This window comes from Protopterus annectens, chromosome 3.part1 (genome assembly GCF_019279795.1).
Source record: "Protopterus annectens isolate FY-2018-M chromosome 3.part1, PAN1.0, whole genome shotgun sequence".
NCBI lineage: Eukaryota > Metazoa > Chordata > Ceratodontiformes > Protopteridae > Protopterus > Protopterus annectens.
The window spans coordinates 375,434,414-375,452,354 of NC_056732.1; the positions used below are offsets into that span (position 1 = coordinate 375,434,414).

Consider the following 17,941-nt stretch of genomic DNA (forward strand, 5'->3'; position numbering starts at 1 on the left):
CCGACTCTATTCTCTGACTCCTCACTTATCTCAGCACTTACATACTGCTGACTTACCTTAGTATACAGCTTTTCTGATTGTTTTCCTTACAAACAGTTTCACTAACTGTTTCTACCCGCTCCGTTCGCCCTGCGGGCTCAATCCGCTCCCCACCCTACCCCCAATTCCCACCCACCCCCAGGGGTCCTACCTTTATACTTCCTAGACCACACCTCCTCCACCACACCCCTTCCTCTCTCATCACTGTCCAAACACTTAATTTCCTTTCCACCACTTTTATCCTATTACTTACCGTGTCCCTTCAGCTTACTCTACATAAACACTCTTCTCTTGATACTTCATCCTTTCACACTATTCAGCAACCTATTTCCCTAATTACACCCTACACATTCCCTCCCAAATATAATTGATACTGTCCTCTCTCCCTTCTCCTCTCAATACAGTTTAGCTTCTAGCTACATAGTACCAATTAATACTCCTACAATGAAGAATCAAAACATCTCACCCTTTATCTCAGTCGTACTAATACTTTCACTCCTACCTCCCCTAATTCTCACTCATCTACTCACCTTTCTTGAAAGCCCACTTGACCCATTACTAAATTATCCCAATACAGAAACTATCTCACTAAACCCACACCCAAATTTAACACATGCTAATATCACATTCACTTCTAAATACATATTTCCGAAATTTCATAGAACACAACACACAAAATATAATAACCTCAACCCCAGGAAATGTCTATTTCATTACTGTAGAATCCATAACCTTTACTTTCTAAACCTAATGCTCTCTAATAGATGGCGACATCCACCCAAACCCAGGACCTTCACTTTCTCCTTCCTCACCCCTCAACTCCAAAATGTTTCCTACCCATATATTTTCTAAAAAATCTAACTCTCTCTCTATTGCTCATCTTAATATACGCAGCATAAACAATAAAGTTACACAATTACAAGCCCTGACTGAAGTCTACTGCTTTGATATTCTATGCTTAACTGAAACTTGGTTAAAACCTACAACCAAGGACAATCAGATCATCCCACCTGGATATAATATCCTAAGACTCGACCGAACCTCCAAAAAGGTGGAGGAGTTGCTATCCTATATAAACCTTGCCTAAATTTAACCACCCATAACCTCAAACCACCTCTAGACTCCAATGCAGAGATTCTTATCACAAAGCTTCTTATCAACAACTCCAAATCTATCTATATCATCTGTTTATACATACCCCCTGGTAACAATATAGCAACTATGGAAAATATTCTCTCCTGGCTATCCCAAAACCTACCTCAAGAAACTATCATCCTAGGTGATACAAATATAGACTGGACCTCCCTCTGCAGTAACCTCCCTTCTAACCACATAAACCTATATGGGTATTCCCAAACTATCACCTCCCCTACCAGAATAAATAGATCCAACAAAAAATCTAGCCTATTAGACTGGATTCTTATTAACCGTCCTCCCCATACTTATGACTCAGGAACTCTCCCAGATGATTTAAGTGACCACTCACTTACCTACATCATCAAACATAAAACTAACTGTCCCTCTCCAACATCCACAATAAGCATCAGATCCAAAAAGAACTTTAACTCGGAACTATTCCAGATGGAACTAAAAGCATGTAACTGGTTACCACTGCTTAATTTATCCTTAGACGATGCCGTTACTTACTTTAACTTCAACTTTCTTACCATCCTGGACCGCCATGCCCCAACCAGACAAATTAGAACAAAAAACAAACATGCGCCATGGCTATCTAAAGAAACCAAACAAAAAATCAAAGATAGAAACAAACACTGGGGAATTTGGAAAAAGACTCAAAGTCCTATCCACCAACAAACCTTCAGACAACTAAGAAATCAAACTAAAAGAGCTGTAATATCGGATAAAAAGAATTACTACCTACTTTCCCAACAAGCAAATCAAACCAAACCAAACCACAGAGGTTCTGGTCCAGCATCAACCAACTACTCCACCCAGGGCAAACTACCACTCCTAGCCCTCAAAATACTGAACACAAAACTTCAATAAATATAGCTAATGAATTTAACACATTCTTCACTAACACTATACAAACACTAGCTAGCCAGCTCTCACCTGATAATTTCACTTTACCTACTAATAAAACAAACTCTTCTCCTTCCTTCCAACTTCAACCCATCCCTACATCATATGTACTTACCCTCCTTCAGAAATTGAAACCATGCTCTCCCTCGGCAGACCAACTACCTGCAGAATTTCTGCAACTAGCTGCTAAATCCATTGCCTACCCTATATCAATCCTAATCAACAGAACCATTACTGAAAGCTATATCCCCTCCATTTGGAAAATCTCCCATATTATCCCTCCACAAAGGTGGCCAATCTACTGAACTTTCCAACTTTCACCAATTGCCCTCCTCTCACCTATAGCTAAAATTATGGAAAAATGCATCCATAAACAACTACTTCAACATTTAACACAAAATAATCTTCTAGCTAACTGCCAGCATGGTTTTAGACCTTCACACAGTACCTCCACTGCCCTTCTCTCCTTTACAGATATTATCAACAAACACCGTAGTCTAAACAAACTCTCTTCTGCCCTATTCATTGACCTATCTAAAGCTTTTGATATGGTGAATCACCAAATTCTCATCACCATAATAAAATCCCTATCACTTGACACATCCTCCATTAAGTGGTTCCAGTCCTACCTTGACAAAAGACAGCAGGCCGTACTATGGCACAAGTCTCTCTCTACCCACCTACCAGTCAACCTAGGTGTCCCCCAAGATTCCATCCTTGGACCTCTACTTTTTTCCATTTTCATCAATGATCTCCACCTGGCTATCCCTCAAGCCTCTTGTATACAATATGCAGATGATTCCACACTTATATGCTCAGCCTCATCCTCTTCAGACCTCCTACACCTTACCCAACAAGTCTTCAACACAGTTGAGAAATGGTTCACACATAGATGCCTTCTCTTAAACCCCAAAAAGACTAAACTCCTTTTCTCTCCCAACAGTAAATTCCCCACATTAGATTTCTCAGTCACTTCTACCAACAATACTATTATATCCCCAGAACCTACCACTAAACTGCTAGGAGTCACCATCGACAATAAACTAAACTTTGATATACATATAAACAATACTATTAAATCTGTTAATAGAAAATTAGGCTCCCTGTATCGGATTAAATCTTTTCTCCTACCCTCTGCTCGTACAACAATAGCACACACACATCTAATATCTCCTCTTCTATATGCTTCACCCATCTTTACTAAACTTTCTAAAAACAATCTCAGCAAACTGGAAATGTCCTATAATAACATCGCCAGATTTGCCACAGGAAACCCTTATAGAACCCATCATTGCCTCAATTTAAAACAGCTAGGCTGGCTTGAACTACAGAACCTAATTAAATTCCATCAACTAACTATAGCTCACAAAACCCTTTACACACCATCCAAAACACCTGCTCTATCCACACTAATCACTCCCTATAAAAACCTAGATTCCCTAAGGTCCTCACATAAACTCTTAGCACATACTACCAAAATAAACAACAAAGCCAGTGACTCTCTTTTCTCTAATACTGTAGGGAAAGCCTGGAATCTTCTACCAAATGATATTTCTACACTTCCCTCTCTCTCCAGTTTCAAAAACAATCTGAAAGTATATCTCAAATCTCACTGGCTATGTCATTGCTCCAAACCTGACTAGCTCTATAGTTACTTAACTGCATCCTATACAGATTATTTAGCTAGAATTGTTATTTTTATCCTGTAATTTAGTGCTGTTTATGCCTATTTTTTTGTATTTTTTTTGTATTTTTTCTTTTGCATATTTGTGTTACTCATAGATAGAAATAAGTTAATTAGCTGTATGTATCTAGGAGCTTTTCTCCCCGGGCCTCTACTGAAAATGGACATGTATCCAGTTAGACTAGCCCGGTAAACAAATGTAAAATAAAAATAAATTCACTGTTGTAATCCTGGTTACCCTCCCTCCAGCCCCCTACCTTCTTCTGGCTATACCTCTACTTTCCTTAACTATGCTTAAAAGCCTTTTTGGCGTATTTACTTTTTGTTGGAGGTATACCTTTGTGTTTTTTTGTTTATTTGCTCCCCATGGGGGGGGGGGGGGACATCTGGGGCAAGAAAAATTGATGTAATGACGTCGGTTGCATGTTTTATACCCCTGACTGCAGCAGCGAATACACTCGAACATCTACATTTATGGTAAGTGTACACAACTGTACTTTTCCCATCCAGTTGTCCAGGTTACATTTAAATAGGGTCCTTGAGGAGTTCTGTTTTACATGAATTGGGAGTTGGTTCCAGAGGAGTGACAACTGCTGGGAGACATATCTGTCTGTCCAGCATGTCCTGTTAATATCGCAGGCTAGGTTAAGATCCCTAGAGCGAGTGAATCTTGTTCCATTGAATTTGCGGATGTGCAGCAGCTTCCTCAAGGCAGGGATTGAGACTGTTCTGTAGGCCAGGCACAAGTCGTCTCTAAGCAGTCAGTACAATACTGAGTAAAATGATAGGGCTTCAGCCTGTCTATGTAGGTCATGTGTTGTAAGCCCTGAATTTTCTTGGTGAGAAACCTCTGAGGTCTCTTCAGTTGCTACAGATGCCTGGTGGTGAGGTACATACAGAAGGGAGCATTGTACTCTATTATTGGTCTGATGAATGCCAAGTACTGGGGAGTTATAACCTCCTCAGCTTTGGATGCTATACCCTAGTGTATGAGGTGTGCAACATAGGAGACCTTCTTACTACTGATCAAAATTAAGGTGACTAGCAACTTGCATTGCTAAATCTCTCGCCACTGGGTTTGAACTTAGAGGGGCAGCATTAATGTTTTAATTAGCAGGGCTTTCTCCTTTGCCGAAGAGGATAATAATGCATTTTTTTTACCTTTAGTTTAAGTCCATGGCTTTGATGCCAATTATTTGTCTGTGTAAGCCCATTTTGTATTATGTTGACATATTTGGGGGATTTGACGATTTCACCCAGTTTGCAGTCATCAGCAGACTTGGTAAGCCATAGGCCATCTGTTTTTGCATGGACTTCTGAAAAATAGCTACCAAACAGTGGGAGGTCTAGCAGAGAAAACTTGTGGAACACCACTGGTAACAGGTCTGCTAGTAGAGTTGGCATCCCCAATTTTGGCTGTATGTGTTCTGTTTGTGAGCCAACTGGCAACCGCTCTAGTGACGTAATCCCCAGCTGGGTGAGTTTCTCATTGATGCCTGAGTCAAGGATTGTTTCAGAGGCCTTGGCTTGGTGGAGATAGGCAGTGTGAGCTGTTTTGCCTTAATCCAGGGCCTTGATGACATTCTCAAAGAGGTCCAACAGGTTTAGCAGCAAGATCTGCCCTTAATAAAGCCAAAGTGGGTAAGGTCAAGAATTTGAAGGTCACCTATATCCATGTTGATAAGGTCCATGGTAATTCTCTCCATGGCTTTGTAGATAAAGGCTGGTTGGGCTTATGGGTCTATTGCTCCAGGCATCAGTTGAGGGATCCCCTTTGTGCAAGGGAATTATAGTTGCTGTTTTCCACTCAACTGGAACAAACTCAGTGCTTAGCCTGAGAGTGAAGAGCATGCTCGGTGGTTCCATTAACTCCTGTTTTAGACCATTTAATAAGCAACCTGGGATGTTGTCTGGTCCCATAGAGGCTGTTTTTTTTGTCTTGGAGGGTGCAGCTATGACCTGCTCTACAGAGATAACTAGACAGAGGACTGGTGACAGGTATGTTGTAGGGTATGATTGATGGGGATGGGGGGGGGTGAAGTTTTCACCAAACCTGTCATATTATAGTAGTGGTATGGAAGATACCCACATAGATAAATGACTGATCTCTCCCATTCTTCACAGTTATCTGCTTCATCTTCAGTCATTGCTTTCTTTGTGCAGATATTTTATGTTATTAGACCTGGTATTGTGTTGGCGAGAGACTCTCTTGTATTCATTGTGTTAAACCCGTTTGGATGATGGTTCAGCCACTGTGACAGTATGATAGGTAAGTCATTTGCCAGAAAAGCGTCTTAATTGCAGGAAAATGAAGTGTGAGGGATGAATCAGACAACAAAAAAAAAATATATATATATATATGTGTGTGTGTATTGATCTGGCAGCCAAACGCAACCTCAGAACTGCATCTCATTACTGTTCAAGAAAAAATAGTGAAGCCTGCAGTCTGCATATGGAGTGGACGCTGTACTCAGCCAGACATTATGAAGGCATAGTTCAAGCACATAACTACTATTTTATGTCATACAGTTGTACAATTTGTGTGACAATGTATTGAAATCAACCAACTGCAAATAAATAAATAAATAAATAAATAAATAAAATGTTTTCTAAAATTCACATGGGCTAGATCCACTATTGTCTCTATCATTTTATTTAAATATTTGAGTGTAATATATCTTCATGAGAAATTATAACAAATGTTAGAATTTTTTTGTCACCTTAGTTTGGTGGTGTATTTATGATGCATTTGTTCCATAGGCAGTACGAAGCAGTATATATGGTCGCCCTGGTGCCTGTTATATTGACATAGCTGGAGACATGGTAAATGCCACAATAGACAAGTCAAAAGTACAGTAAGTATACATGACATTGATAAAGTGGGTAATATTTATTTATGGCAAAAGTAAAATACGTTTAATTTATTAGTGCCTACAGTGTATTTTGCTGCATTCCATTTATTGCAGATTGTTTCTTACAGAATAATGAAATTCTCTGGATATGACTTCTTTAATACTCTAACTTATCAATTAATGATGTATAACACATCTCTGTTGTGGTGCAGAGGTGCATTCTTTACAGAGTCTAAATGTCCTCCCTATATCCAAATGAGATGTTCTTCATCTCACATTGCTGCAGTCCTGACACTTGGGTAGTCCGCTGTCCACGGTCGGCCCGAATATCAAAGTATAAGGCTGACGTCGGTCATGGCGCATTTAACTGACGTCAGGACGTCAGGGTACAAATGCGCATGACCGGCGTCATATCCTCAGTCTTTTTTGCCGCATGGTCCGATGCAGAAGCAGCATTGCAAGTGCCGGTTGGCGTTCTGAGATTTTTCTATTTAGAAGTTTCAGACCGAGTTCAAAGTTGGCTAAGTACCCGTTGGGAATATTTTGTTTTTCTTGCCTCAGTCATTTACGGATGTCAGAAAAAGTTAATAATTGCGTTTCTTGTGGGAAACAGATACCGCATAGAGATTATCATACTTTGTGTATTCCTTGCTTAGGGCCTGAGCACAACGTTGTTGGCTGTCGCTCTTGTGCTAGATTTAATAAACGCACTATAAAGAGAAGGTTGGATTGTGCTAGGTTAGTCTTTGGGAAGCGGTGCAATTATAAAATGCCGTCGGATGCTCCGACGCCCGCTTCCTCGAAGAAGCGCAAGGACAAGACAGTTAAGCCTCGGCTAGAAGAACCGTCTGTACCGGACGCCGGTTCTTTGGAGGTGTTGGTGGAGCCGGTGGCTCCACCGGAGATTTCTTTATGTTCACAGGGTGAAACTTTATTATTGCAAGATGTGGCCTCTCAGGAGGCAAGTCAGGCCGAGGGGGCTTCTCAGGTTACTATACTCCCCTCCCTTCCTAAGGTAGTTAGGCCCTCTCCTTCTGTTACTAAGGCTTCTCCCAGGGGCAGGCCAGGTTTAGCTTCAGTTGGTATTACCCCTAGCTCTTCAGGTACTATGCCCAAGAAGCATATGCTTAAAATGGCAGAAGATTTAATTACTTTGATTAGGGTTCTATGCCCCCTCCTGTTAAGAGACCTAGGGTGGAGCCTGAGCTGGGGGGTTTTGAGCAAGCTTCAGATGTTTCAGAGTCTTCAGCTGATGACTTGCAGGAGTATTCTCCTTATTCTGATTCTGATGTGGATGATTCTACTCCTTCTGCTACTCCTCCTGAGGATTTTTCTTTTTCAGAAACTCTTCATTCCATGAGGGAGCATTTTAAGTGGGAGGGTCAGGACTTCTCTGATTCCAGGAAACGGCTTAGGGAATTTCTGTTTTTACCCCAGCATAGGCCTTTGGCTATACCTCCTGTTTTGGATGTAGTAGAAGATGTTTTTACTGAGGCTTCTCTTAATCCTGATTCTTTGCCTCCTGCTCCTGTTAAACCGGATAGGTATTACAGGGTGCCTGAAGTTCATAAGTATCTTTTTAAGAGTCCTAGGGCAGACCCAGAAACCATTAGCCAGGGGCCTAAGGGTGTTAAGGCTTCTGTTGTTAAGAATCCGGTTCCTACAGACAAGGAGGCTAGGGCCTTGGATAGATGGGGAAAGAAAGTTTATACTTCTTCCACTCTTGCTATGAGGGCTCTGAATTGCCAGTTTCACATGTTGAAATACCAAAACTATCTCCTTTCACAATTGAAGTCTAAGGTTGATGCTCTGGCAGTGGGTATTGATTGTAAAGAGTTGCAAGATTTAGTGCATGTTTCTGAACAGGTGGGTAAGCATTCTTTGCAATGTGGTTTTGATGCTGTACAGGCCTCGTCTAGAGTGGCTGCCACTGGGACTGTTCTTCGCAGGCACGCCTGGCTGAGGGATCAGAATTTGTCTGAACATATTAAAACAAGGATTTTAGATGCTCCTTTACAATCTGACGTGTTGTTTGGTTCTCCTGTTGAGACAGTCTTGAAGAAAATGGAAGACAAGGCTAAGTCTATGCAGACTGTTAAAGATTTTTTGCAGGTCCAGCCTCCAAAGTTTAGTAGAAATTGGCCTACTAAGGGGTGGACGTATCCTTCTTATGATCCCCATTCTAGGGGTAGATCTAGACGTGGTAAGGGCAGAGCTCAGGGCTCTTTCAGGCCTAGGACAGGGAGTTCTCCTGCACAGGCTTCAGGTGAGGGCAGGGGTCAGTCCTTTCGTAAGCAGACCCAATGACCTACCTTTTCAGCTGCCAGAGCCTGCTCGTCTGGCAGCACCTTTGGGGGGAAGGTTGGCACTTTTCAGAGAAAATTGGAGTTTAATTACCCAGGACAGATGGGTATTGGATATCATACACCACGGCTACAGGTTTTATTTCCATACCTTGCCTCCTTTCAAAGGCATGCCAGACGTTCCTCCTCAACAAAGAATAGAGGCTCACAAACAAGTTTCTATGTTGCTCCAACTAGGGGCCATACAGCCGGTCCCTCTGCCAGAAGTGGGCCTAGGATTTTATTCTCGCCTGTTCCTAGTACCAAAGAAGGGGAACACGTGGAGACCAATTTTGGATTTATCTATCCTCAACACTTATCTGGACATTCCCAAGTTCAAAATGTTGACGTTGCAGCAGCTTTTACCTCTGCTGGGCAAAGATCATTGGATGGTAACTTTAGATCTCAAGGAGGCTTACCTTCATGTTCCTATCAGACTCAGTTGCAGAAAGTATCTGCGTTTTCGAGCTGGGACTTCTCACTATCAGTTCTCTGCATTGCCCTTTGGCTTATCTACTGCGCCCAGAGTGTTCACGAAAGTTCTGGCTCCAGTGATAGCTTTCTTCAGACTAAAAGGAATACAGATCTATCCTTATTTGGACGACTGCCTAATTCTGGCTCAAGGAAGGGAAGTGCTTCTTCATCATTTGGAATATGTGATAGCAGTGCTAAGATGCCTAGGGTATTCTGTGAACGAAATAAAGTCCAGTCTAGTACCCTCTCAAGACATGTGCTTTCTGGGTGTGAGACTGAATACAGCAGCCCAGATGGCCTTTTTAACCCCGGACAAACAAAAGTGTCTATCCCTTTACTTCCATCAACTATCTCATCAGTCCAGGCTGACTGCAAGGACAGTCCTTCAAGCCTTAGGGTTCATGGCATCTTGTCTTCTGGTGCTTCCCAATGCCAAACTGCATATGAGGAAGCTACAATGGTATCTCAAAAATGTATGGACACAGCACTGCCAGGATCTGGACACTGTCATTCAAATAATACCTTGCATTCAGAAGGAATTTTTGTGGTGGGCTCAGGAATGTCACCTAAACAAGGGACTCTCTGTGACCCGGCCAGAGGCAAGTCAGATTTTAACGACAGATGCCTCGGGCAAAGCTTGGGGAGCTCATCTAACTGGAAAGTGGATACAAAACAAGTGGCCTGTCAGACTACAACATCTACATATCAACATGAAGGAGATGTTAGCAGTCCAGTTTGCATTAATAGCTTTCAAGGAATTCCTTCTTCCAGGACAGGTGTTGATTCTAACAGACAACACAACTGTCATGTGGTACATCAACAAGCAAGGGGGAACGCATTCTTATCCTCTATGCAGGCAAGCAATGATTTTGTGGGAGACTGCTCTCAGTTTACAGCTCAATCTTCAGGCAAGGTTTCTGCCAGGAGCACAGAACTCCTTAGCAGATGTGTTGAGCAGACGGATTATGGATCCCCACGAGTGGAAATTGGATCCTCATGTATTTCAGGAATTGACAGTGTCATGGGGAACTCCAGACATAGATCTGTTCGCTTCTCCACTGAACCATCAGCTGCCAAAGTTTTGCACAAAAAGGTTTCATCCCACAGCTTGGAGAGTGGATGCTCTTTCTTTCAATTGGAGCAATCTTCATGTGTATGCCTTTCCCCCTCTGCCTCTCCTCCCAAAGGTACTTCTGAAGGTCAGACAGGACAAGCCAAGGATGATTTTAATAGCTCCAGATTGGCCTCGACAGCACTGGTACCCATTACTAAGAAGTCTAGTACGGAAGCCTCCATGGCCTTTGCCTTCGATTCCACACCTGTTGTCACAGGTGGACAGCCATTTACTCAATGTCAAGCTTCACTCTCTGCACCTAACGGCCTGGCATATTCTGTTTTGAACCATAATGGGCCTCCACTTCCTCAGCAAGTTTTGAATGTTATTTTGGAAGCTAGAAGGCCTAGTACCAGGAAAGTGTATGCTGATAAATGGAAGAGATTTTTATTTTGGAGTGCAGCAAAAGATTTTGATGTTTCTGAGCCTAATTTGTGTGTGGCTCTACAATATCTTACTGAGTTACTAGACAAAGGTTTGTCTTTCTCTTCTATTAAAGTTCATGCTGCAGCAATTTCAGCTCACTATGATTGCGACCCGCCTTTGTTTTCTCATCCTTTGTTCAAGCAATTTCTTAGAGGGGCAAAGAATATAAGACCCCCACGAAGAGCTCCTACTCCTGCTTGGGATCTCAATTTTGTGTTGGAGAAACTCACTCTACAACCTTTTGAGCCTGCAGCTACTGCTGAGTTGAAATATTTATCATGGAAGACTGCTTTTTTGTTGGCCATTACCTCTGCAAGACGGGTTTCTGAATTACAGGCCCTTATGGCAGTTGAGCCTTTCTTGATTTTCCATAAGGATAGGGTATCATTACGTACTAATCCTTCCTTTATGCCTAAGGTGGTTTCTAGTGTGGCTCTAAACCAGACTATTCATTTGCCTACTTTTTATGCAAATCCCCAAAATAAGGGGGAAAAGATTTTGCACACTTTGGATGTACACAGGCAGTTGCGTTATTATTTGGACAGAACTAAAGGGTTCAGGCAGTCTCAGCAGTTGTTTGTTTCTTTTGCTTTGAGTTCTCAGGGCAAGCCTGTGTCAAAACAAACTGTTTTCTAAGTGGATTGGGTTTTGCATTGCTTTCTGTTATTCCCATCATGGCAAGGAAGTTCCAGCTGGGATTAGGCCTCATTCCACTAGGGCTACTGCCACTTCAACAGCTTTTTTGAGGGGAGTGGCAACCAAGGATATTTTGGAGGCAGCTACTTGGAGTTCTGTGCATACTTTCTCTAAGCATTATCACCTGCCGCTTTACTCTAAGTCCAGGGCTGGTTTTGCCACTGCGGTTTTGCAGGGCATTTTGGCAGCTCCTGCTTCCTTATAGTTAGCCATCCTCCCTTACCTCTGCTTTGGGATTCTACCCAAGTGTCAGGACTGCAGCAATGTGAGATGAAGAACATAGTACAGTTTTGTACCTACCATAAATGTAGATGTTCGAAGATCCACATTGCTGCAGTCCCATTTACCCTCCCTCCTTCCCCTCTGTAGTTGGAGGTGGTTGTGTGGGTTGGGTTGTACATATTTTGTATATTGTATATGTATTTTACATATGGTTAGTGCAAGGGTGGTTGGTTATTTGTTTACTGTCTTTTGGTTTTGACCTTTGTTTTTAAGGTCTTCTGACATCTGGGGCAAGAAAAGACTGAGGATATGACGCCGGTCATGCGCATTTGTACCCTGACGTCCTGACGTCAGTTAAATGCGCCATGACCAACGTCAGCCTTATACTTTGATATTCGGGCCGACCGTGGACAGCGGACTACCCAAGTGTCAGGACTGCAGCAATGTGGATCTTCGAACATCTACATTTATGGTAGGTACAAAACTGTACTTTTTCTTTTGGTATTTTTCTCCTACATACAAATACATGCTGTTCTAAATTTCCTCTAAATTGTGTGGTATGTAGGAGTCACTGTGTGTAGCGTGAGCATGTGCATATACTTGTGTGAATTGGGTCTATATTACAAGATCGAATGTTTAGGTTATCGAACACCTAAACATCAAACTTGTAATATCGAACCTCAAAACTGAGAACGGCACAAAGAAAGACTTCCATTGGCCAGAAAAATAAAATAACTTTACACCCAAACGAGGCGGGGGGCTGTGCCCCCCACACACCCCCCCTAACTAAATATACCAGCTCCAGGATCGCTCTATAGTAGACAAAACAGCAAAATCCAGCAAACAGCCAAGGGAAATTTTTTCCTGCATTAAATCACCCGTTCATTGTTTTTTTGCATTCAATATTACAAGTTCAATGTTTAGGTGTTTGATAACATCTCTGTTGTGGTGCAGAGGTGCATTCTTTACAGAGTCTACATGTCCTCCCTATGTCTCCCCTATGAACCCCAGTATTGGCTTAAGCAAGGAATTAGAGAATGAATGAATAATGTATAAGAAGATGTGGTATAAGAAGCATAATGACATTAGATTACTTTTCTATGATCTATTGCTTTAGAGATGCTATGATTGTCAGTCACTATGCATATTTTCATTTATATTTTATAACTTAATGAGTTACACAGAAAAATAAACTATTACATGCAGAATGCATTAGAAAGGAAATATTTTTGTCTGTTAAGCATTAAGAACGTATGAAACATTTTATATTTACACTGATTTTGTAGATACGAAATGACGAGATGCTGGAAAAATTTTTGATGACATCTGTCTGAAACTTTTACAGCTTGAGAGATATAAAATGTCGTTCATATTATTAGAGGAAAACCAGTATGGAATTGAAAATTAAGGGATTATGATAATTTCTGATCATAACCAGACTGTTAACATATGTTTAGAAATGGAAAGCAGGAAAGTCCATTTTGAGCTAGCAGTGTTAGAATATACATAGTGGGTTATAACGGAGGCATTAGAGATGTGTGCATAGTGCCCTTAAGCAGAACCATGTGATGAGTAGTTTCATCTTTGTTCTGGTGCATGCCTCAGTGGTGTTAACAGTTAACAGACATCACTACAAATATTGACTTAAAACTACAAATTGTATTTTACTGAGTTTTCTATTCTTTTTTAGTTCTTCGTTATATAGTTTCTTGTCACACCTACATAATTAGAGGACCTTTTAGGGTGCCACCACTTAAATGTATTTTAGAGAAACGGGGCACTTGCCCTTTCATCTGCTTTTTTTTTTTTTTTTTTTTTGTGGAAGGTCAGATAACAAACATCATTATACATGGAAGGGAGATGCCATAGCCTTCCTTTACTTATAGAATCGGTTCAGCTTTTATTCTTTTATGGGAGCTGCATATCATTCGACTTCAGATTTCCCATTCCCATAACTGGAAAAGGACATACTATCATTAAACATTGCTCTCCCTTTGGGCACCTCTCAAGCCATTATTTTAGTGTTATGTGTGGTAGATTGTTGTTGGTGTTCTAATGTAGCCAATGAGCCAGGATAGCACCTCAGCTCTGCTGTTCCTGTCTTCTTTTGGTGGTTGGGAGAATCTTTTCAAAGACATCCTGAATCACTGCTGTTTCAAGGTACTTGTCCAGCTGTTACAAGGGTGATGCACCCTTTTATCCTATGTTTCTAAAGTTCTATTGCTGAAATAGTCAATTTCCTCCTTTGCTGTGTATCCCAACTTTGTCTTCTTATGTTTTGCTACTGCCTGTTCACAGTCAGAGCTGGATCATGGTCAAATGGGGCCCTAAGTAGGGTAATGGACTCCTCCGGTATGCCATTACTTGACTGTCTCTCCCCAATTACCATAAACACTATTCAAAACTGTCAGTGTACATACTATTTTGTTCTTTAGTTTTACAATTATTACAGAGATTTTGAATTAAAATTAAAATCATATTTCAAATTTTAGGGCATAAACTATGATGGTCATTTGCTAAACAAAACAGTATCACATTGGAAACAGACGTAGCATGAACAACAGTAAAGTCATCTTCCCTTGAAGTTTGCATTCATTGAAACTGTATGGAAACTCGCATTCATTGAAGATGCATCTGGGTAGTAGTGGATTAGTTACACCTTGTGCCATGGACTGTTTTCATACCATGAGCCCTCCTCACACATTTGTAGACCGTCCATAAATGAATGTGTTCTTTGATTCACCGTTCCTGATTGTTTAAATTATATTTATTATTTAATATAGCAGCATTTGTTAAGAGTATGTTTTAAATTTGTAGTTTTGAACATTTTTCCAGGAAGCAGTGAACAATGCATGAACCAGTAACAAAAAAAATACCCATTTCAGAACATTTAAACCATAAAAGACCACCAAAATTGCTGTCATTATAATCCAGCAATATTCATACTCTGGCAGTTTATCAACTGTGTACATATCATGTGTGATTGTGATAAAAATGGTCACAGTAAAGTATTCCAATTTGCTTTTCACAAATGCATACTAGACCTGCAAAGATGGACTAATGACTTCATCTCAGCAGTCAGTCATTTTCTATCCACAGATATCCCTCAAACCCAACAGTTGTAGCTACATTGCTGACTTCAGCCCTCTCACATCTGTGTCAAAAAATAACAATGACTAAAGCCATATATTTCAAATTTTACAGAAGCTCATAATAGCCAAAGTATTCCAACTTAATGCACACGTGCGCACACACTAGTCCTGCAAAGCCACATTAAAGACCATTTAAAAATGAACCAATGATAAGAGCATAAGGTACCTTTATTCACAGAGCGTCCACCCACCCCTACCAGCAGTTATAGCCCCTTTGTTGACTGTGTCCACTCCTTATTGTTATGAAGAAATAAATTACATGTAATTTGTTGTTCGCTTTGGATGAACTACATGGAACTGTATAAAGATCACTAGCATCATACCATAAGATCCAGCCATGTGCAGCACAGTTTAAATAGATACAAATTTATGAGAGCATAAGTATTAACCTATGCTAAGTCAATACACACAATCTCTGCAGAAGTAAAAGTCATCTGAATAATTCCACATTAAAGAGAACTATTGCTAATGCAGAGGTTGCTGCTGGCAAACAGCTTTGCATTTCAGTGCTTCATCTACAGATGCAGTGCCTGCTGCCCTTGAAGAATACATTTCTAGGTCAGCTATTCAATACAGAATGGCTGGGAAATGACAACAGGTTCATAGTTACCAGCCATGCAGTCCTGGAGACCTTTAAGTAGCCTAGCCCAAATTCACATTTGTTCCAAAGCACTGTCTGGTTAAGTGAGTTTCTCAATGTCACACAGTAGGTAAATGAAGGTGGTAAGATTCAAACTCTGTACCCTTGCCACAAGAAACAGCTCATTAACAAGTAGGAGCTTTAGTCTTCTGTGCCAGCTGCCAGAGTAAGAATTTTTAAATAAATGCAGAAATTCTTTACAGTCAGATGATGTAGAGAAGACTGTATCACAGTAATATGCAACAATGACTAGACACTGGATGCCGAAGATCAGCGGTTCTGATCAGCATTCCAAAAAATGCAGACTGTGTGACCTGGCAAGTCTCAACCTTTTGCAGTTGCTAGAGGCTGTAAAGAAGGTTTTGCAAAATAAAGTATTAAAGTGCAACATGTTTAGACCGCTAATATACAACATGTTACTCTATTACATAATCCATGCCTATTAATGAGCAGATTCATGCTTTAGTGCAGTGAATAAAGCAAAATAATTAAAAGCAATATAAATGCTGCAGCAACATTGTTCAACTCACAAGTTATGCATAAATCAGAAGTATTACTTCATGCAACATACTTTTTTGTTTGGTGAGAGACTTTGATGTTTGCAGGACACCTGCTTCTCAGTTTTGACCTCCCTATGTCTTCTCTGTCATCATGAATAGCTATCCTCTCTGAAATCACTCAGAACAGGTCTGACCAACTTGAATGGCTGCTAATGCTGTATTATTGCAGCATACACTTCCAGAGTCAGAGCCAAATCATGGATAAATGGGACCTTATACAGGGTAATGAATCAGGCCCCCACCAGCCATACCAATGTCATATTACTTGGCTGCCTCTCCTCAGTTGCCATAAACACTGTCCAAACTTCTCAGTGTGCATACTTTGTTCTTCTTTACTTTTACTGTTATCACAGATATTTGGATTTCATTTAAAATGTATTTCATATTGTACAGAAAAATACTGATAGACACTTTTTAAACAAAGCAAATCACTCACTGAAAACAGACCTAGAGTGGGAAATGGTGCATTTCTCCTCCCTTGAATACCACATTTAGTGAAAATGCATCTGGCAACCCATTCTACAAGAGCAGTTGTGGGTTTCATACTCGAATAGCATGTAGTGAAGTACTAGGTAGCAAGTATGTGAAGGTGCAGGAATTCAAAAGACAAATGTATAATGCATTTGTTTACAGCCTAGGATAGCCCACTGAACACAAGGGTCCCTTTTCAGGAGCAGCCCATGAGTTCTGTCTGGTGAAGTAACTTGACACTCACACAGAGGACAAATAAAGGCTGAGGAAATCAAGCCATGTATTACAGAAAACAGCTCTTTAACAGTTCACAGCCTGACTCATCTGGACCAAGTGCTAGATAAAATGTTGTAGCCCAAACAGTGCATTTTATATTTGCAAAAAAAAAAGCTAAATTAAAAATGTATTCATAGCTAAAATATTGGGATCAACAGTTCAGAGTAATGGCGAGTGTGGAAGAGAGGTGAAGAAAAGAATACAGGCAGGGTGGAGAAGAGTGTCAGGAGTGATTTGTGACAGACGAGTACCAGTAAGAATGAAAGGGAAGGTCTACAAGAGGGTAGTGAGACCAGATATGTTATATGGGTTGGAGACAGTGGCATTGACAATAAGGCAGGAGTCAGAGCTGGACGTGGCAGAGTTAAAGATGTTAAGACTTGCACTGGGTGTGACAAGGGTAGACAGGATTGGGAATAAGTATATTAGAGGGTCATCCCAGGTTGGACGGTTTAGAGACAAAGCCAGAGAGGCGAGATTGCTTTGGTTTGGACATGTGCTGAGGAGGGATGCTGGGTATATTGGGAAAAGGATGGTAAGGATGAAGCTGCCAGGTAAGAGGAAAAGAGGAAGGCCTAAGATGTGGTTTATGGATGTGGTGCTAGAAGACATGCATGTTGGTGTTACAGAGCAAGATGCAGAGGACAGGAAGAAATGGAAACAGATGATCCGCTGTTGTGACCCCTAATGGGAACAGCCGAAAGAAAAAAAAAGAAGCTAAAATATTAACATTACACTCGGACTGCATATTGCCCAATTTGTTTACAGCCAAATAATAAACAGACTGTCAAAATTCAACTGACCAAGGAAACAATGGATTGCACCCAAAGAACATGGCTCAGATGGTGATGCTCCTGTTTATTATAATCAGTCCTTCCTTTACACCATAACTACTCTGGTTCATAGGTAGTTACTAGACTTTGTAGTCCAAGGGACTATTGAAGAGCCTA

At 40.9% G+C, this 17,941-nt stretch overlaps 1 protein-coding gene across 1 annotated transcript in view; it reads left to right on the forward strand.

Annotated features, from left to right (window-relative positions):
* Positions 1-17,941, forward strand: part of HACL1 (2-hydroxyacyl-CoA lyase 1) — a gene marked incomplete in the record, with an annotated part of 1,125,147 nt that overhangs the window by 450,188 nt on the left and 657,018 nt on the right. Inside the window, 1 exon segment of the mRNA XM_044066839.1 lies at positions 6,527-6,621. Coding sequence (XP_043922774.1) covers positions 6,527-6,621 — 95 coding nt within the window.